Here is a 21,357-nt window from a genome sequence, read left to right on the forward strand (position 1 = left end):
TTTATTAATTTTTGATAATAGGAGTTTATACAAGAAATAGAAACTTCCGGCTGTATAAGTCATCGAAGATAGGGAAGCAGGTGGCTTTGGAGATTGCTGAAGACAACAGATTTTTTCCTGAACAGTCTAAGAATATTTCTGAAGAAAATCAGTATTTCCTGTCTTCTTTGGTCAGCAATGTCAGGTATATAGTACCAAAATCACACCGTTGTGCATTCATGAATGTTTATTAAACAGCGAATGACATTGTGTAGTACCAAAATGGGAATTGTGTAAGTTCATTCTAACTTAAGAATTCTTAAATTCTAGATTAGCTTTCTTTTTATAAGAAAGAAAACAAAAACTACTAGAATTCCATTTGGAAATAGAGTTACTGTTAATATCTACTTTCCATGGATATACATTCATATGTAAAATTTACATATCTCCTTCATTCAAAGAATATTTTCTTGAGATCATTATTTATGTGGTTATGTCAGTTGTTTTATCCACTTAACGTCATATCATGACTATCTGCCAAGTTAATGACTCGCAACAGTTATAACTAAAACTTTTATTGCCTATATAATTTTCCATTATACTGATGAACTCTAATTTATTGTCAGTTTTGTTGTCGAACACTGAAGGTGCCACCTTTTGGTCATTTTTAAAAAGTGTGAAAGACCTCTTTCAACAGAAACGTTTGCCTCCATTTCTATACCTGGGTTGGCAAATTTTGTTAGTCCAAACCACATTTAACGATCAAACTAAATTGCCTTCCTCAATTGATTTGCTCTACTTCTTTTTCCTTTGCCTTCTCTAGATATAGTTCTCAGGAGAAATCCCGTAGAAATGGATGTTCATAAAATACTTAAAATACTTCGCTGGAGGGGAAGTTGTGTCCACATGTCCACTTGCCAGCAGTTACTCGGGAGGGTGCGAAGACGGGTGGTTTCTCTTCATATTATTTTTGGACTTTGAGTTCTTTCATAACATTTTTCAGATGGAACATCAAAGTCTTAGTTTCCTTACCTTTAAAATGGACATGATGTGACCCCCTCTCTTAGGGAGTTGTGAAGATGGAGGGAGTTAAAACTGGACACAAAAGGACAGCCATGCCCAGCACATGGTAGCCTCTCAGTAAATGTTAGTTATTAGCAATAGCAGTTCTGCGATTCTGGAAGCACTGTAGATACTGGAAAAATTGTATGACAGCTGCTGCTCACTGCTGTTGGCCCAAGAGTGGCTTCTTACTTTGTCTTGTGTGGGAAAAGCACCACGGCCTGTAAGATTGCCTAAAGTCATCTCCCTGTTACCAAACCCCATTTCCTTTGTAGTTTCAGCATTAAATCCACAGAAGTGGAGTTATACTGAATAAGGGTTTCCTTAATTTTCTTTTGTGGTTCCAAGAAAATAATGGGTACATTTCTTCCTGAAATGAAAACTAAATTCTTTAGGGTTATAAATGCGTCTTTTGGTTAATTTTAGTTATTTTTTCCTTTTCTCTCATCCCTCCTTCCTTCTTCCCTTCTCCTCCCCACATTATTCACACTTTTTCAAATCATTGTAACAAAAATTTTAAAGGTGCTGTACTTTCAAAGAGTATAATTATATACTTCATTCCATGGCTTCAGCAGTCCCAGAGTCCTCTGATTCACACTGTAGTTGAAAAAAGTATTTTAAATGATCACCAGACTAGTCTTGGGATTGGTGTTTTTGTAGGCAAGTGTGACTTCATTGTCCTAGAAGAATTAGCTGTTGAATAAAGGATTTTAACGTGGAACTATGTGAAATTCAATTTTCCTTCTGTAGCCATCTCTCTTTGATTCTGAGATCACCTTACTTTATTTCTTCCAATATTTTCTTCAGATTCTCAGATACTTTACGAATTCTGACCTGTGACACATCTCAGAATGAACAGAAACGAGTTGAATATTTTAACAGTACCAGCACTAAAGGTAATTTTAAGAAAACAATTTCCTATGAAAATTTAAGGATACAAAGTCTGTTTTGCCTTAAAAATCTTAACTTCAAGATTCTTATCTACTGATCCTTTAAAACAACTTAGTTTGTATTCAAATTGGAAAACGTATAAAGAAAAGATACTTTTTTTTTTTTAAGATTTTATTTATTTATTTGACAGACAGAGATCACAAGTAGGCAGAGAGGCAGGCAGGAGGGGTGGGGAAGCAGGTTCTCTGCTGAGCAGAGAGCCTGATTCGGGGCTCTATCCCAGGACCCTGAGATCATGACCTGAGCCAAAGGCAGAGGCTTAACCCACTGAGCCACCCAGGCACCCCAAGAAAAGATACTTTTTAAAGCGTATTCACTAATTTTCATTTTATGGTGATTTTGAAGGGGGGGGAGAAAAAGCCCAGAAGAAAATAAAGTAGTTTTGTTTGTAGAAACCCCTATTAAAAGAAAAACTAACAGTACTCTTCCCCTCTGTCCACAATCAGATGGACAGCCGCTGTTTGTTTACACTGAACCCAGAGGATCTCTCCCTGTATTCTCTCATTCTTTTAATGGCTGCAGAGTTTTTTCATGAAATGCACATGTTCTTCATTCTTATATTGAAAAATGGGCTTTTTCTATCAATACATTAACTCTCTAGTAAACATTTTTACACATATTTTGGGCCATCATTATTTACAAGAGCAAAAAAATGGAAACAATCTAAATGTACAAAATGGGGTTGGTGACACTACTATAACATACTCTGTAGCCATTTAATTTAAATTTGTAAAGCCAATATAAAATGGAAAATTTCCATTTATGATATTAAGAGAAAAAAGTAGACTCCAACATTATTTGAGAGGTGTGATCCCAGGTTCATTAAAAATGCGGGTAACATTTTCTTAGGTTTATTTTCTTCTGGTTGTTTAACAGTCATTTCTAGACATTGCCTTGGACTTTCTCTCATTTCTGCTTCCGTATATTTTCCATAGTTTCTCCAACTATGTATATTACCTCTGTAAGTGAAATATAGGTTTTATTTTAAGAAAAGTAGATACTTCTGTGTTTAAAAGTTAAATGACATTTTAAATAAGTTATCATAAATTATTCCAGTAGATTCTTAGATATAAAATATAACTGATCCTACAGCTGAGGATCATGGGAGAACACACTTATCGCTAACCGCTAACAAGTGGAGTTTGGTCCTGGCTTCAGTGTGGAGAGCTCGTACCATGAGGACCTGTGGGGCATCTCAGGAAAAGGGCATTAGAAAAGATTTATTACAGGATGCAGGCTTGAGTTAGGTGCTTTTGAGAAGTGTCTAGGAGGCATGGATTTGTTTCAAAGAGACGATCGGATGACTGACTATCTTCATAAATTTTATCTAGAAGGAAGACAGGTTACAGTGGGTGTAAAGCTATAATTGGTTAAGAAGGAGCAATTACTTGTATCAGGTAAGGTGGGAGGTGTTGGTCATTTTTGCAGTTTGGAAAATGTTCGTGCTTTGTCTGTGTTCAGACACAGTTATGGAGTGAGTGGTCTTGTTTTTTTCATGAATCCTCTTGGCCACAGAGCGGCCTTATCTGATGTTGAAATTCTGTGAGATAATTCCTTATTAGCAGGAAAGCACCGTTGCTGAGCTGTCGGGGACCAGCCTAGTGTGTCGCAACATCAAGGCTGAGCTGATAGCAGTAGGCTGGCTCTGGAGTACAAGGGGTTGCTTTTCTCTTTATCAAAATGAAGAAAGCAGTTGAAACGATTACAGGTGCTTCTTAGGAATCGTAGTTAACATTGGACTTAACTTCGAGGTTTGACTTTTCCCTGCTTGCTTGTAGGGCAAGCAAGAACCCATGACTGCCTGAAACCATGGAAACAAAAAAGTTGCGGGGCCTCCGTAACCTGTAATTGTCCTAAAGAACAACTTTTAACATTTAACTCTTTGACTCTTAGCTGCTCTAACTGTAATTAGTTTTTCTCTCTGTTGCAGCAGGAAACATTGAAGGTTTTCATTGTTCTCCCTACCCTGAAATTGACCAGTTTGTTCTTTCTTTGGTGAATAAAAATGGCATTAAAGGAGGTAAAGATAATCTTATTCTTTATTCACTGTAATATGACAGAGTTTTAAATACCTTTAGAAACATTATTTGTATTTTAGGAATTCGACACTGGAGCTACTTTTTCCCAGAGGAATTACTGGTTTATGATATTTGTAAATATCGCTGGTGCAGAAACATCGGGAGGGCCCACAAGAGCAATAATATCATGTAAGTAATGTTGTTTACTAACGAGTTCTGTGTATTTAACCAATATTATTTTAAATGTTTATAATTTGTACGGTTGAACATAAAAAATGACTTTGGTTTCTACAATAAATTTAGTTGTATCAAATATTGTATTTGGGTTCTGTTTTATAGTATTGAATTTGGCTATGTTAATTATCACCTTGCTTCATAGCACATGTCATCTTTATTTGTACTTTATTTGGTAATATAATCCCTTAGGTAGTATAATCTTGAGAAGACAAAGACAGGCCTGAGCAGGGCTAGGAAGAAATTAGAGGCAATAGACAGGTGAGCGAACAGGGACGAGGAAGTGTCTCTCTCTTGTCCTTGACATTTTATGGTGTGTAAGTTGAAATTGAACAAATTCGGGTGAAAAGGAAATTACTCAGTGTTACGAGTTGGAGTTAACATTAACATGGTCAAGACAAAGAATGGTACTGGATGGCCCAGTTAGTTAAGCATCTGCCTTCGGCTCAGGTCATGATCCCAGGGTCCCGGAATGCAGCTCCTTAAGTCAGGCTCTCTGCTCAGCGGGGAGTCTCCTGCTCTCTCTGTGCTCTCCGTGCCTCTCTCTCTCCCTCCCTCTCCCAAATAAATAAATAAAATCTTATGAAAAAGAAATCATATTGAAGGGAACCAATATTTATTGAATGCTTGCTGTATACACCAGGCCCTATGTTAGGAGTTTTCTTTAAAATCCCCCTGGCAAAAGGAGAGGAAGTAAAGGATGAAATAGAATTTTAGATAATTCAAGGATATGGTGAGAATAGGAATAAGACAGAAACCCAGTAGTTATCAGTTATGATATAGGAAATTTTGCTGTTTTGTATTTAATATCAAAGCTGAGACTTCTGTATATCAAGTGTATATAGCACGTGTGCCAGACGTGAGGAAAGATCATGAAGCTTTTGCTAGAAAGCTGGGAACATTGTGGGAGGCATCTTTCAGTGCTACACGTCTGTATGCAGATTAGCTTAGTTTAAAAAAAAAAAACACACTATATGCTCAATACACAAAAGCTATCACTTAGAATAACACAAAGGAAAAGCTTCCCCACAGGCCCAGAATCAATGATAACCATGGTTATGGTTTTGGTATATCTTTCTCATCTTTTACTCTATGTATTTTACCAGGAATTCATTATCATAAGATGATCATCCTTTAACTTTTTGAGATTCTCAGGTTGCTACGTATTTCTTTCTGGAAAATTACCTGCTTCTATTATGTATCCATAATCTCTTCTTTTTCTTAACTGTGAAATCCCCATACATATAAAAGCATGTATTCTCATGTGCGGGTACGCCTCAAAGGCACGCTGAAATGATCACGTGTGCTGTCTGCCACCCACCGTGAGAAGTGGAACTTGACCAAACCTCAGAAGCGCTCTGTGGGACCAACCCGTTTCCAACTTTGCTCTGACCATCTGAGATAATAATAACTCTTGTCCTGGGTTTTGTGTTCATCTTGCCCTTGCTTTCTTTAAATGTTTTTTTTCCCCCATACATACTTATATTTCCAAGCAAAAGATTGTTTTGTTTTCCGTGTTTCTGAATCTTGTGTAAACTGCGTCCTCAGAATTGCTTTTTGGTCAACATTGAATTCGTGGGGTTCATCCATACTGCAACATGCGGCCGTTGCTTATTTTTTCCACTGTGGTGTGGTGTGCCATTATGTAAATATGAACGTGCGTGTCTGTTTCCCTCCTCTGGACATCTGGCTCGCTGAACTGAGCGACGCCGCTGCAGGTGCTCGGGTACATCCTGCCTGTGGCCCGTGTGCCAGAGTTTCTCAAAGTCCGTTCCTGAAGGTAGCATTGATGTGCGATGGAGTATTCCCAGGTTTCACATGGCTACGTAAGTAATTTTCCCACATGGCCAGCTAGTTCTCCCACCAGCAGTGTTTTCAGGTATTTTCTGCTGTTCCATAATCTCACCAAGGTATATTTTAAAAATCTCTTGTTTGGCTGATCCGGTTGTATAAGAGGACACTGTGGTTTTCATCTGAATTTACCGGATCCCTAATGAATATGACACTGGATGATCAAAGCACACTCACACGAAACAGCAGTCTGACCCGAGGTTGGGCTGACGAGCACGTTTTAAGATTCAAGGAATCCAGAGGCGGTCCCGTGCTATGAGCTATGGGTCATTACCATCACATCCCCATGACTTACTCTGAACGGAAGGTTTGTAAGTAAGGTTTGCGTCCTTGAACTCATTCTTACATAAAAATACTTATTAGTGGGGTGTGTGTCTTTCTGAGCATTGCATAATCTCTCAAACCTTGGAATTAGCGGACGCTGCCACCCCAGTTCTCTCTTATTCCACATTGACGGTTATGGCCCTTGGTTTTTTGTTTTCTTAAAGCCCTATGAGTTTTTTTTTCTTTTTCTTTTTTTTTAAGATTTTATTTATTTGAGAGCAAGAGAGGGAGAGAATAAGCAGGGGGGAGGGATAGAGGGAGAAGCAGACTCTCTGCCAAGCAGGGAGCCTAATGCGGAGCTCGATCCCAGGACTCTGGGATCATGACCCAAGGTAAAGGCAGTTGCTTAACAGACTGAGCCACCCAGGCGCCCCGATTATGGTCCTTGTTATCACAGTCACCACCAAAAACCTCAGCTCAACAAAGACAGGCCATCACTGAAAGGAATGAAAGCTGTTACAATATGGAAGCTGGGAACGCTAAGCAAGTAGAATGTGGGGTGCCTGACAGATGTCCAGTATCGCAGTGTTTCCCTGGAAAGATGCAAATACTCTTCATGGCCTGGGGACAGTCTGGGGTACAGCGGGGGGACTGCAGCCCTGCGGTCTATGAGGATGGTCCAGGTTTTCTGAAACTTTTTAGGTTTGCTCAGTTTGGTATCTTTTTATCTAGTACTTTGTCTGTTTTATCAAAATTTCTAATGTTACTGGCAGAAATTGTTCTTAATGTTCTTAAATTTTTAATATTTTATGATTTGTAGTTACATCTGCGCTTAATTTCTGATAACATTTGTGTCTAGCTAATTTAATTTTGATCAAGCTTGGCAAGAATTCTATTAGTTTTCACATTTTGGCCTTGTTGATTCTTTTAAAATCTTGCTTCTTATTACTTCCTGCTTTTTATTTTATTAGAGTTTTATTTTTCATTTCCCAAGTTAGTTATTTATTGGCCTTTAGCCACTCTTTTTTGTGATTTAATGCTTTTAGGATTCCAAATTTCTCTCCAAATCTCATTTTAGCTCTGTTTCCCATATTTTACTATGTATTTTCAATTCCATTCATTTTCTAATTTCCATCATGATTTTTGAGTAATTGATTATTTAGAAATGTTTCAATTTCCAAGTTGTGGGTTTCTGTTAGCTATTTTTGTTACTTTTTTAAAAAGATTTTATTTATTTGAGAGAAAGAGAAGGCGGGTGCACGAGAGGGTGGGGAAGTAGCAGAGGAGAGGGACGAGCAAACTATGGGGAGAGGAGCCCTATGCGGGGCTTGATCCCAGGACGCTGAGATCATGATCCAGGCCAATACCAAGAGCCTGATACTTAGCTGATTGAGCCAGCCAGGTGCCCCACTGTTACTTATTTCTAAATAATTTGCTTTGTGGTCAGAGATGTGTTATGTGAATACTTTTAAATTTAATGAGATGGACCTGGTACCCTAGCACACTCAGTTTTTATAATTTTTTTATATGTGATTGTAAAGAACTTCTAATGATCTGAGGCAGTGTTCCTATAAGCCTATTATAGCAAACGTGTTAATTGCTTTTAATTTTATTAAAAAATGCTTTTTAGGTCATTCACATTTTCTGCACCCTCACTGAATTTTTTGTGATTATTTGTATCAGTTACTAAAAGAATGTTTTTTAAAATCTTGATTTATGGTACACGGTTTGTTTATCCTCGGAGTCCTGTCAGTTTTGCTCATTCATTTTGAAGCTGTCATATTTGGCGGGAACAGGTTGGGAACTAGGTCTTCTTGGGAAGAACTTTTGCCTATGTGTGTTATTTTGCCCTAAAGTCCACTTGGGGTGTTATTTTTGACATCCAGAGTTTTCTTTGGGTTGGTGTATGTTTATTTCCATCCTTTTACTTCTTACCTGGTCTCCATCTTGAAGTCTTAGGCATGTCTCTGGTAAGCAGCATGTAGATGAATTTTGTTATCCAACCAGTCTGGGGTTTAAGTAATAACTTTTTCCCTTTTTTTTTCCCCAATGTAAAGGATTTTGGTTGATCTGAAAAATGAAGTTTGGTATCAGAAATGTCATGACCCTGTATGTAAAGCAGAAAACTTCAGATCGGACTGTGAGTTACTAATTTTTTACATATGTACCAAGTGAAAAGTGGAAAGCTACATAGAAGAGTGAAACTGTTTTCTTGTCCAGGTTTTCCATTACCTGCTGAAGTGAGTCTCCTGTATCTTCTCAAAGAGGTGAGCGCAGGTTTGAGTTTCTCTCTTTCCTAATCTTTTCTCAGTACGGCAGTATAACTGAGCTGTGCACCATGTCCTCAGGACGTGTTGTCACATAGGAGTGTGCCCCAGTGATTGGGCCGGCGTCTGCGCGCACCCACTTGTGCGTGCCCGTGGGCTTCTTCTGCTGTGCTCGGTGTGCAGACCCACCAGTTGGACCGCACCCAGCCAGGGACAGTCTCTCCTTCTTGGCTTTAGGAAGATCGAAATACTAATCTTTGTGTTTATTTCAACAACTCTGTCTGTAGGTAGAATTGCTAGAAGTAGAATTATGTCAAAGGGTGTGTGCATTTTAAATTTTGGTAGAAATTACCAGATGGCCAAATTGACTTTGTCCTCTTAAAAACTTTTATTTCCCCAAATCATTCACACTTATTGTGAGAAAAAGTTAGAAGATACATGAAAAGCCAACAGGGATAAACTCCTCCTTGCCTAGAATTTGACCAGTCAGGGATAACTGATGTGCTTTGGCAGATATCTTCCAGAATTTCTGTTGGTGTATGCTCACATATATATTTTTAAAGTCACAGTAGGCATCTTACTTTATAGATCTTTTTTCCTAATTTGTTTTCATGAGTACATATTACCAGTTGGTATCCATAAAAATGGTAGGACATAAGGCTTCACAAATTTTTTTTTATAGATTTTATTTATTTATTTGACAGAGATCACAAGTAGGCAGAAAGGCAGGCAGATAGAGAGGGAGAAGAAGGCTCTCTGCTCAGCAGAGAGCCCAATGTGGGGCTTGACCCCAGGACCCTGAGATCATGACCTGAGCCAAAGGCAGAGGCTTAACCCACTGAGCCACCCAGGCGCCCCTAATGAGAACTTTTTATTAACTCTTTGATCATGTTATTTTCCAGATTGAACATTTTAGTGTTCCTTTTACCCACATCTATCACCCTTTTCCTTTCTGGTGTTCTGGTTAGAATAAAAGTTACCTGCTACACGCAGATTAAGTGAGCTCAGTTCACATTCTGGGTAATGGTCTGTTGCCTATTCAATTTGACTAAAAAATGTCTCCAGCACAAATTCATACATCTAACATAGACATGGTAGGAGCAGGACCAACATAGCTGATAGCCAGATTCCCTGGTAAACTGTTAGGTTAAAAAGTGTTCTTGAAATAACCAAGAGAAAATTAATTTGTAAAAATAAACTTTGCCTCTAAGAGGAGGAGGTGTATGTCATCCTTAATGTTTGGAGACTTATTTTGAGGCACGTTTGTGGTTTCAGTGGATTTTTAAAAATAACTTTTCTGCTTATCCAGTAATACCTCAAAAATACCAAGTTGAAAGTAGCTTTGGTACATCATATTACCACTGCTTGGACAGAATTTTTTTATTATTATTTGAAATAGAAAATTAATAAAAGAACAGCTTAATGAATACCCGTGTACCTACCACATCATTTTAACAGTTTATATTCTGTCCTTTCTGCTTCCCCTGGCTTTTTTGCTTTTAGTATTTTAAAATGAATTGCCGATCAGTGTTAGTTACCTAGTTTTCTGTTGCATTCATCCTCTTAGTTTTTTAAACATTTCTTTTTTTTTAATTCCCCCTGTAGAAATGTTGCCCAACGACAGGGAGCTCTCCCTTCACCTAGATTTGCCATCGCTAACACTTGGCCACATTTGTGTTCTCCCTCTGCTGTTCGGGCGGCACGTTGTTATTTTGGAGAACTCTTTGTCTTAGTCCATTCAGGCTGCTGTAACACAGCACCGCAGGCAGGATGGCTCGTAAACCAAGAAGGTGCTTTCTCAGAGTTCTGGAGGCTGGAAGTCTGAGCTGAGGGTACTGGCCGATTTGGCGTCTGGTCGGCTCTCCGGGTCGTAGCCATTTCTTGCCAGGCCCTCCCTGTCACAAGGATGAAGGAGCGCTCTGGGGTCCCTTTTATAAGGTTACTAATCCCAGTCATGACGGCCACATCCTCAAGACCTAATCACCTCCCAAAGGCCTCCCTCCTAATACCATGACGTTGGGGGTTAGCATTTCAACTTGGGAATTTAGGGTAACACATTCGGTCCATACCAAATCTCTTGAGAGGAATTTGCAGCCATCAACCCTACATCTCTTCATGTTTAAGCTTGTAACTAGAGATATTTAGGTTAAGGATATTCTTAAATGAGTATGGTAAAATTCCTAAATTCAGGAAATTTAAGGTTGATACACTACTGTTATCTAATATACACATCCATACTCCTGTCTTGACACTTGTCTCAACTGTTATTAACAGTCTTTTAAATTCATGTTAATTCTTTAAATACTTTATAAATAGGAAAATCGGTCTTTTAAGATAGCAGATTTTCCAGTTCACCTTCAGCTGGACTGTCTGCTTTTTAAAAAAATTCAGTCTACCATCTCTCTAGCCCCATCTGTGTATATTGCAAAGAATGTACCAGAGGAACCAGGCCGGGGGGTGGGGGGGAGCAGTTCCAAATTTAGAGTTTCGAGTGTCTCAGCTACAGTGGCAGCTACATTTGAATTCACTCCTTCCCATGGTGACTGTATTGGAGACACTGTCATCCAGCATATTTATTTTAGTGTCTGTTCAAGAACTGGTCTTCTCCCTAATACCTTAGCTTAACCTAGACTGACCGTAGAGTGAGAGCATCGCATAGTCTCCATGACTGACCTGTATCCTCCCTTTCCCACTCTCCACTACCTTCCCCTTTCAAACTAAAGGAAGAAGAGTTCACAGCAGCTGAAACAATGAACAGCGACACCAGAAGTGCTCAGAAGCCGCCATCGGGCCTGTTGTCAGAAGGTGCCATTTCTGACGCCGACTGGGATGATGGCCTTGACGAGACTGACTTCGTGGAAGCTACTGAAGATGCCGAACTCGCCGAAGCCGCAGAGAGCGGGCTCCTCGGTTACTGCGGTGGAGAGGAGGACATTCCCGATGAACTCATCGTGCAGGTATTACCAGAGTAGCTCCTTATCCGTGGGCTCTTAGGTAACCGGCTGTGATTGGGCCTGACGACGATTTAGTGACCTAAGCCTTATTAAACCTGTTAATGAAAACCAAGTTTTATCACTTTGCTTCTCAATTCCTGTTTTTTACTGAAGTAAGCCAGTTTTCTTCAAAATTAGAGATCTTACTAATTGGCCAGAGTTGGTCTATGTTCATATCCGCTTCATTTTGCAGGTCTGTTGATGGGTTAAAACTCTTAATCTTCTTTAAAAATTTTTAACTGAAGTGTAATTGACATAGAGTGTCCTATTCAGGTGTATATCCTGATTCGGCATCTTTATACATTACAAAATGATGCCCGTAACTCTAGTCACCATCTGTCCTCACACGACGTTATTACATATTACTGACTGCATATTCCCTATACTGTATATTACATCCTCATAATTTATAACTGGAACTTTGTACCTCTTACTCATCTTTACCTGTTTTACCCCCCTGAACCGCTCCTCCCTCTGGTAACCAATAATTTCTTATATTTTGGAGTCTGTCTCTGTTTGGTTTTCTAGATTCCACATATAATCATATGGAATTTGTCTGACTTGTTTCACTCAGCATAATACACTCTAGTTCCATCCATGTGGTTACAAATGCCAGGTTTTTATTCTTTTTTACAGTTGAGAAATATTCCTGTGTGTTTGTATAATACTCCTCATTTTCTTTATTCATTATCAGAGGACACTTAGATTGCTTCTGTATCTTGGCTGCTTCAAGGAATAATAATGTTTCAATAAACATAGGTATGATACATTCCTTTGAATTACTGTGTTCATTTTCTTCAGATAAATACCCAGAGAAAGTGAAGTTACTGGATCGTACGGTATTTCTAAGTTTTTGAGGAAGCACTATACTGTTTTCCATGGTGGCTGCAGCAACTTACAGTGCAATCTAATAGCAATTTGATGGGTGTGAGGTGTGACACTTTTTCTTTTTTTAAGATTTTATTTATTTGAGAGAGAGAAAAGAGGGAGAGCATGCACATGAGTAGGGCGGAGGGCCCGAGGGAGAGGGAAAAACAGACTCCCTGCTGAGCAGGGCTCGATCCCAGGACTCTGGGATCATGACCTGAGCTGAAGGCAGACACATAACCCACTGAACCACCCAGGTGCCCCTTCATTATGGTTTTGATTGGCATTTCTCTGGTGACTAGTAGTCCTGAGCCATCTTTTCATACATCTTTTGTCTGTGTTTATCTACTTTGGAAAAATGTCTATTCAAGTTTTTTCTGCCCATTTAAAAAAATGTTTTATATTGTATAAATTTTTATATATTGTTGATATTAACCTCTTATTGAATGTATGATTTACAGATATCTTTTCCCTTTCCATAGGTTTTTTCATTTCGTTGTTTACTGTGCTGAAGCATTTTAAGTTTGATATAATCCCATTTGTTTACTTTTAAGTTTGATATAATTGCCCTTGCTAAAGAGATTGGTCCTCTAAAAAAAAAAGAAAAATGCATATATATGGGCAGGGAAAAGGGCTGAGGGAGAGGGAGAGAGAATCTTAAGCAGGCTCCATGCCCAGCATGGAGCTCAACATGGGGCTTACGCTCACAGCACTGTGATTTTGTGATGTCTTTGTCTGGTGTTGGTTATCAGTTATGCTGGCCTTGTAAAATGAATTTGGAAGTATTCTTTCCTCTTCAGTATTTTGGAATAATTTGAGAATAGATACTACCTCTTCTTTAAATGTTTGGTACAATTTACCTGTCAAACCACCTACTCTTGGACTTTTGTTTTTTAGTTGTTAAATGACTGATTCCATTTCATTACTCATAATTAGTCTTCAGATTTTCTATTAGTGATTCAGTCTTGGGCCATATATTTGTATTTATCCATTATCCATATCTATGTATTTCTTCTAGGTTGACCAGTTTGTTAATGTATAATTGTTCACAGTAATCTCATGGTTGTTTGAATTTCTGTGGTGTCAGCCATTTCTGACTTTATTGGTGCCCTTCTTTTTCTTAATGAATCTGGCTAGAGATTTACCAATTTTATCTTTTCAAAGAACCAGCTTTTAGTTTCATGATATTTTCTATTTTTTTTTTATTCTCCACTTAATTAATTCCTTCCTTCTGCTAACTTTGGGCTTTGTTCAATCTTCTTTTCCTAGCTCCTTTAGGCATAAAGATTTTTTTATTTGGGAATTTTCTTGCTTCTTGAGGTAAGCCTATGTCACTATGAACTTCCCTCTGAGAACTGTTGTTGCGGTGTCCCCTAGAGTCTGGAAAATTGTTTCCATTTTCTCTCTCAGTATTTTTCAGTTTCGTCTTTGGTTTCTTCATTGACCCATTTGTTGTTCAATAGCGTGCTGCTGCTTTTCCACGTTTGTATTTTTTCCAGTTTGCCTGAATTTGAGACATGTGCTCTTTCTTGGAAAATACTCCATGTGCCCTTGAAATGAATGTATATTCTATAGTTTGGGGATGGAATGGTCTGTATATGTTAAGTCCCTCTGGTTTAATGTGTTGTTTAAGGTCAAGTTTCCCTTATTGATTTTCTGTCTGGATGACACTGATTTAGTGGGGGTATTAAAGTCCCATATTATTATTGTATTGAAGTCCCATATTATTATTGTATTGTTAATTTCTCCCCTTATGTCTGTTAGTATCTGCTTTGTGTGTAGGTGTTCCTGTGTTGGGTACATAGATGCTTACTAATGTTCTATCCTCTTCTTGTATTGACCCCTGACCATAATGTAATGTTCTTCTCTGTCCTTTGTTAGTCTTTGTTTTAAAGTCTAAGCATAGCTACTCCAGCTTTTTTTTCCATCCCATTTGCATGGAGTATCTTTCCCCTTTCTTCACTGTGTCTAGTCTGAAGTCTGCTATGTTGTAGGCAGCATATAGAAGCGTCAATTTTTAAATCCATTTAGCTACTCTGTCATATGATTGGAGCATATCAAAATGCCATTTTGTTAATCATTTTCTGGTTGCTTTTGTTGTTCCCTGTACCTTTCTTCTCTTGGTCTCTTCCCTTGTGGTTTGACGGTTTTCTTTAGTGTTTGGGTTCCTTTACTTTGTCTATTTTAGGGTTTTGGTTATCACGAGGTTCGTATGTACTGACCTATTTAACAGTCTATTTTAAAATGATAGTCCCTTCTAGTCCTTGGTGGGCTAGCCTGGGCCCCAGCAGTCCCAGAGTCCTCTCTGCTGGAGATGGGGTGCCGGGGCGAGACGGCTGCAGTGGGCCCAGGCCAGAGGGTCCTGGTGTGCACACGGGTTGGGGAGTGGTCAGTGCTGGGGGGACAGCTGGGCCTCTCTCGCCCTGCAGCTGCCATGGCCTAAAGGCCCAGGGCTCAAGGGGCCAGGCCTAGAGGAGTGGTTAGGGGGCCCAGACCCTGCTCCAGCCAGGCTCTCAGGCGGAGGGGTAAATGAACAACAGTGCTCCTCAGCCTCTTGAGCCCCAGAGGGTTCCAGCAGTTCCTACAGCCTGGTGGATGTTCTAAGGTTAGTTCACGGGTTTCCTTCATTTACAAGTCTCTCTGTCCTTCAAACTGATGTTTTGTTTCGGGGGGGCGGGGCGGCTGGCGACTCATGGGCCAGCGCTTCAGGGCTGGGGTTCCCACTGTCACCCCGTGTCCGCCTCTTACCTTTCTCTCTCCATGGGACCGGGTCAGGCTCCTGGCATCAGTGAGCAGCGGTCCGTCAGGCCTCGGTGTTGTTCAGGAGGAACTGCTCCATGGGTGTCTGGACATGCGGTGAGTTCGGGGTCCTTCCGTCCAGTCTTGGAACTCCTCCCTCTGCCACTTCCGGTTAGAGCTCTTCTAGGTCAGAGTCTAATTGGCTGGGGTCTGGAATCTGGCCTCTAAAACCACTTATACACTCAAACTTGCCACTTAACATGTTCATTCAAACCAAATGACTATGAACAAAGTAATCCTAAATTTTGGTGACAAGTCAGCCTGAAAAGTAGACAAATTTCACTTCTCAAAGAATTTTTATTTACAAAAGTATAGTATCAGAAGGGAACAGGCAAGCGCAGGGGACTAGTCTTTACAGAGTCACATTTCAGTAGATTGGTCACCTTTCTGGTCAAGGAGCTTCTCTAATTGATGGTTGATATTTTGTAGGTGGTTTTCAGCTCCCAGAAGGGTTCTCGCTTTGACTAACAGAGCTGGAAGGCTGGATGAATCATACTGTTGAAGGAAAATTATATTTTGATTAACATGCCTAAAAAATTTCTTTAACCCTATCTTTTATACAGCTCAATACTAAATGGAGCTTTTCATAAACTTTCATTTTTTAAATTAGGATCATTTTTAAAAATTGGTTTAATCCTTTTCCTTAGGGCACAATTAAAAAGGTGACAAGGAAACTGCTCTAGAAAGCTTAGGCTGATCTCCTCCCAGACGACCAGTTGGTTCCAAGAACTGTGGCATTTAAATTATTTAAAACAAAATCATTCCTCATACAGATCGAGACTTGGTTTGGGCAAGTCTGCTGACCTCATGCCTATTTTAAACCCAGAAAACTGTAAGGCAGATTAACTTTTACTGGAAGAACTAATGGAAGGCGAAAACCAGGCCCATCTAAGTTCACGAGGAAAAATGTATGGGGAGGACTAAAGACAGAATACAAACTCAACATAAAATAGAAATCAAAACCCAACTCATGATTTTGAAATAACAAAGCCAAGCTTCATGTCGTAAACTAGATCCAGGAATGACGTAAACTATCTTCCCCCTACAGAATTTGCTCATACTTAGGATAACTGTTTAATTTCATTTTTTCAAGGTGTTTTCTTTAGTAATGAAAAGAACAGCTTTGCGTGGAAAAGGTGTGCAACTGTGACTTCCATCCACATAATTAATTCTTTCTAGACTATACCCTACCCTAGTACTATCAACTTCAAACAGATATTTGAGAGCCTACTGTATTCAAGCTGCCATGGGACATGCGCGCTCAGGGAGGCGTGAGGGGTAGCACTAACATTTGGGGTTAGAGTTCTGGTTTAGGAAAGAAGAGTCCCAAATGCCTACTTTCCACAAAGGAAGAGAGACATTACAAGAGAGCACAGAAGGTCTGCGGGCTTGCGAAGGACACGTTAGAAAGACTAGTGTATTCTGAGCAAAGTCAAGTCCTCAAGTCTCTGTTTCCACCAAAGTTATGTTCAAATTCAAGCAGCACTATGATCATCTCCAAGTGAGTAACCAAATCCCCAACTCAAGCAAACTGTAGACTAGTGGGTACAGAAAACATTAAAAGCATTCTTCTTTCAGATCTAATATACAAACTGAAGGCTTTTAAATCAGTGTAAAAACTTAAAATTGAACTTAGACGTGAAGAATACAAGTATGATCATAAGATATAATTTTACATAAAATGTAAATACATATTTGATTTTTTTCCCCTGTAATTTAAATTTCTATTGATCTGAGCTGGTTCTTGTAACAGCAGCAAAAATCCAGAAGCAACAAGTTTTATAAAAATAACATATGACTTTCCCTACTCTAGGTCCCTTTCATGTTTCCCGACTTCTAAAATTAGACTGACCATGCATGGGGGATGATGGCTTATGTTCAGCCATTTCTCTTTAATAAAATCAGCATTTCTAGATTGTTCTCTATTCCTCTAGCCTGAAGTAGCCAAAGAGTTGATGATCACAGTGATGCTGTTTGGGTGACTGTAATGCACCCCCATTTCCCTCTCCCCCAAGCTCCTGTAGAAGTACTCCACTGTGCAGGTGCCCTGATCTTCTGAATCACAGTGAAAAATAAAAACTGAAGTTACCGTTTCTTTTACATGAGGTTCTTTTTCTCGAATATCTGAGTAATCTTGATGAAGCTGTCTTAGGTTAGATAAGAAACACGCTGCATTCCTTAGGGAAGATTTTCTCTCCTTAAGTTCGTCATATTTGACTTGTAGTTGTTTCAGCTGTGGTTCTAACCTGCAACGACAACGAAACCGTTTCCCCCAAATGAATGCCTACGGTCAAGTGGAATAGCCAAGGGGGTAGGAGGCTGAGTGCCAGGTCACTGAGGCAGGACCACGCAGGGGAGGGGGACTAGGGCTTTAAAGAACCTTCAGTTCTGAAATTATGTGTGGCAGGGTCTAGGTTTCAATTTAAAATATAGACAAAACCCTGAAATACGATACACAGTGAGTAACTGGAAATGAAAACCACAGAAGAAGATGCCTTGTACATCCCACAACCCATCCGGTCACTTTGAGGGAGCTGTGGTTTACTCCTCCTGGCCTCAGCTGGGGCTCGCGTGCTACAGGGCAACAGCAAAAGCGCAGACCAAAGGCCTTCCCTCTGCCCATCTGCCAAGGTCCAGTACAACCCGTGGAAAAATTATCCGAGTGCCTGGATGAAAAATGCACGGGTGAACTACTTTTAACTACTTTCTTTCTGTGTCTTAGTTTCTTACCTGTAAAATAAAAAGGGATGGCTTGAATTTAATGACAAAAAAAGGTATAGGCTACCAATTTTTTATTCTCTTAAAGACAAAAAGCAGCTGTCCTCCAATACAATTTTTAGAAGAGTCCTTTTAACAGTTGTGTCTGTTGAACAAATGCAGCATTATGGAAAGACAAGGGCTGTGGTCACAGGCGCAGGGCTGGCATTCAGTCTGCGACATGAGATCCTGGCCCCCCCACTTCCTCGAGTGGGACTGTGGGTAGGTACCTCTCCCCCAGGCCAGAGCCTTTCCACCTGTCAAGTCAGAATAACCAGACACTGCGTTTTTCTTTCTAGGCCTTTTCAAGATATACTTTTCAATGTCTAGAATTATATCTAAAAAAGGAACCAAGAGGCTGGTCTTTAACTAAAATGTCTTTTTCTTATTAAACAGACATCATAACCCATCTCCCAGGATTATGGGGATAACAAGCAAATATCTGAAGCCTTCAGGCCAGTGCCCAGCGCACCCAGGAAGCTTGTTCAAATGTGGTTTTCTTTAGGCCTGAGCCCCTGGAAACTTTGCCCCAGTCCGGCACCAGGCCCAGGCGGGACAGGGAAGCCAACGCGCTGGACCCTCTCCCAAACCTCTCTGGCGTTCCCGTCTCAGACTCGGCACCGGGATGACAGGTGTTCTTTTCTGGTCATGCCACTCTCTCACCGTTTTGCAACACTCTTCGGAGCACAGAGCGGACCTGACTGCTGCTCCTGCTGCTGCTCTAGGACCCCTTCAGCCAGTCGTCCTGGCCGCACGGAAGGCCTCCTGAGCCCCGCGTGCAGGCGACCCCACCGCGGGGTCCCAGGGTCCTAGACCCCGCACACGGGGGCCCGTTCACATCACACGAGCACCACGCAACGATCCCATTAACGAGAACCGGTAACACATGGCACCGGCTGAATGGCAGTCCCCGCGAAGCACTCTGCATGTTTAGTCATTTAACCGTCCCAGCGCCCCGGGAGGCGTGGGTCTCATGCTCCTTTACTGAAAAGGAACGGAGGCCCTGGGACGGCCAGCAGCCTGACCTAAGGGGGCACAGCCGGTAAGTAGCCGAGCCTGGGTTTGAACCGGGTATCCAGTCTCAGAGTCTGCACACTAAATCTCTACTTGGGCTGCCTCGTGGGCCAGGGTCCGATCTGACCGCGGAGAGATCCGTGCCGAACTCTCTTTTGCCAAAAGCTCCAGCTCCGCAGCACGACCACCTTCACTGAGCTTCCAGACACCAAGAACACCTGGGATCGCAGGCCAATACAGACCTCAGCAGTGGGGCCCCCCCACCCCCACTGTACTGTAATCACATCCCTTCAGGTAAGTTCTTCAAGGACCTTAGATAAGACATTATCTTACCGAAGCAGTTCATCCTGGAGCTCAAGCAAACGCTGCCTTTTCTTTTCAATATCTGAAATAATCTAAAGCAAGACAATAATTTGTTAAAATAACTCCCTAAATGTTCCAGCACTGCTAGCGACCCCGTACCAGGTGTTGCAGATGGAGTGGGAAAGAGACCGCAGGGGCATTTACTCCAGGACAACTCTAAAGGGGAAGCAGGGGCCAGACCTTTCAGACCCCACGAGCCATCCAGTAAGGAGTTGGGATTTTACGTAGATACACCAGGAGAATGCTGATGCAGGAGACTGCCCTCATCCAATCTGGTTTAAAGAGATTACTTCTACATTACAGATTATTATTTCAGCCGCCCCTTTTAGGGACTGTTCCACGGCTGGACACTCCGACTGTCCCCTTGCAAGCAATGCAGAGCTGAGCAGCAGGACAGTGAAACTGAAGGAGAAAAACCCAGCAAAGGTCTGTAAATCGTGGAAACAAAAATATATGCGTTTCAACTCCATTTTTATTATAAATGTGAGGGGGGAGCCACTCTTCCAGTCCTGGATTCATGTAAGCGTGGAGCTCAGAGGTCACCTGGTTCACACATACACCGATGGGCAAGTAAGGCCCGGGGTTCCCTGACTTGTTTCTCCTCACATATCCTCGTGGTACAGAGTTTCTAAGAAGGTGGGACAACACTGAAGTAGAAAAACCAGGACAAGAAAGGAGGTCGCTGAACCCTTAACACAGTATTCTTCCCAGGCTGTCCCTTGACTTGAGACTGGAACAGTTCTTTATGCTAAAAGGTTTTATTCTTTGACAGCCACAAAAGCAATAAATATATATTACTTAATAATTAATTACAGTTAATACCGTGGAAGTCATTATTTGGGCCTTGATAGCTGCCTTAGGCTGGTTGGGATCCCATCCCTTTGCGTGCATTAATAGTACACAACCACAAGACCAACCAGATAAAAGCCTGACTTAAAAAAAAAAAAAAACTTCGACAAAGCAAAGGTCCGGAAAGCCAGAGTCAAGGGCATTACTTAGCTCTGCATGGCTCAATGGCCCACGTGACTTCTGCATCTAATCAGACACACGTGACTTACCTTCGTGTTCTTCCTTTTCAGAGTTTTTGACATCTGGACTTCTTTAAGCTGCACAAAAGAAAAAAATATTTGTGTGCATTTTCCAAAATTAAAATGTTTATTAACTTACGATCTATTACATTTAGTTTAAAAACAACCTGTGAAACAGGAACCGTTCTAATGAGCTCTTTACCACGTCACCAGCACATGAGATCTTTTCTAGGATAACCGTCCGCTGCCACGGGAGGAGCGTACAAACTGAGACTGACAAATTTATGTCAACAAACTTACCGTTTTGATGAGTTCTTCTTTCATATTAGAATGAAATTTTTTGATGGCTTCCTTAAAAATTTTAGATTCTACTTTTTGTCTATAGCAGGGGAAAAAAAAGATCAGACTAGGTATTATATAAAGGACTTTGAAAGGTGTGTTTCATTTTCTTAGCACATCAACAAACCACAATTAGACATACACCATTTTGAAGATCTAAAACGGGGTGGCTAGAGATATTTCTCAGGCTTAAAAAAAAAAAAAAAACTAAAGGTGTGCCTGGGTGGCTAAGTCGATTAAGTGTCTGCCTTAGGCTCAGGTCATGATCCTGAGGTCTTTGGATCGAGCCCAGTGGTGGGTTCCCTGCTCAGCATAGAGTAATACCACTCCCTCTCCCTCTGCCCCTTCTACACCCCCACCGTCCCAGCTCGTGCCGTCTCTCTCAAACAAATAAAATCTTTAAAAAAAAAACAAAAAAACAAAAAAAAAAACAAAAAACACTACAAACAGCCTCAACAAAAGAGAAGGAACAGGAAATATTTTTCCCTAAGCCTTCGAGTATGTGGTTAGCTTCACTCCCTGATACTGGCTATGTCCACAGGTGAAGGCAAGTGACGTAGAAAGGTGTACA

At 40.7% G+C, this 21,357-nt stretch overlaps 2 protein-coding genes across 7 annotated transcripts in view; one reads left to right on the forward strand and one right to left on the reverse strand.

The window, feature by feature from the left end:
* PRIMPOL (primase and DNA directed polymerase) overlaps positions 1 to 18,632 on the forward strand; it is a 58,191-nt gene extending 39,559 nt beyond the window's left edge. For 2 of the 6 annotated variants that reach the window (XM_032869887.1, XM_032869892.1), the window contains 8 exons: positions 22 to 184; positions 1,849 to 1,937; positions 3,923 to 4,012; positions 4,091 to 4,199; positions 8,417 to 8,499; positions 8,580 to 8,626; positions 11,350 to 11,583; positions 14,916 to 15,081. In XM_032869887.1, coding sequence (XP_032725778.1) covers positions 22 to 184; positions 1,849 to 1,937; positions 3,923 to 4,012; positions 4,091 to 4,199; positions 8,417 to 8,499; positions 8,580 to 8,626; positions 11,350 to 11,583; positions 14,916 to 15,044 — 944 coding nt within the window. In that variant the 3' untranslated portion in view covers positions 15,045 to 15,081. Of the gene's footprint in view, positions 1 to 21; positions 185 to 1,848; positions 1,938 to 3,922; positions 4,013 to 4,090; positions 4,200 to 8,416; positions 8,500 to 8,579; positions 8,627 to 11,349; positions 12,024 to 14,915; positions 15,083 to 17,865 lie in introns of those variants that run through there. The other 4 variants (XM_032869889.1, XM_032869888.1, XM_032869890.1 and 1 more) reach the window with 4 other exon arrangements.
* Positions 15,569 to 21,357, reverse strand: part of CENPU (centromere protein U) — a 29,628-nt gene continuing 23,839 nt past the window's right edge. Inside the window, exons 9-13 of the mRNA XM_032869894.1 lie at positions 20,748 to 20,826; positions 20,478 to 20,525; positions 19,390 to 19,451; positions 17,375 to 17,531; positions 15,569 to 15,780 (exon numbers count right to left, since the gene is read on the reverse strand). Coding sequence (XP_032725785.1) covers positions 15,646 to 15,780; positions 17,375 to 17,531; positions 19,390 to 19,451; positions 20,478 to 20,525; positions 20,748 to 20,826 — 481 coding nt within the window. The 3' untranslated portion in view covers positions 15,569 to 15,645. The remainder of the gene's footprint in view (positions 15,781 to 17,374; positions 17,532 to 19,389; positions 19,452 to 20,477; positions 20,526 to 20,747; positions 20,827 to 21,357) is intronic.

The sequence above is a fragment of the Lontra canadensis genome, unplaced genomic scaffold (genome assembly GCF_010015895.1).
Source record: "Lontra canadensis isolate GAN:19392208 unplaced genomic scaffold, GSC_riverotter_1.0 scaffold39, whole genome shotgun sequence".
Taxonomy (NCBI): domain Eukaryota; kingdom Metazoa; phylum Chordata; class Mammalia; order Carnivora; family Mustelidae; genus Lontra; species Lontra canadensis.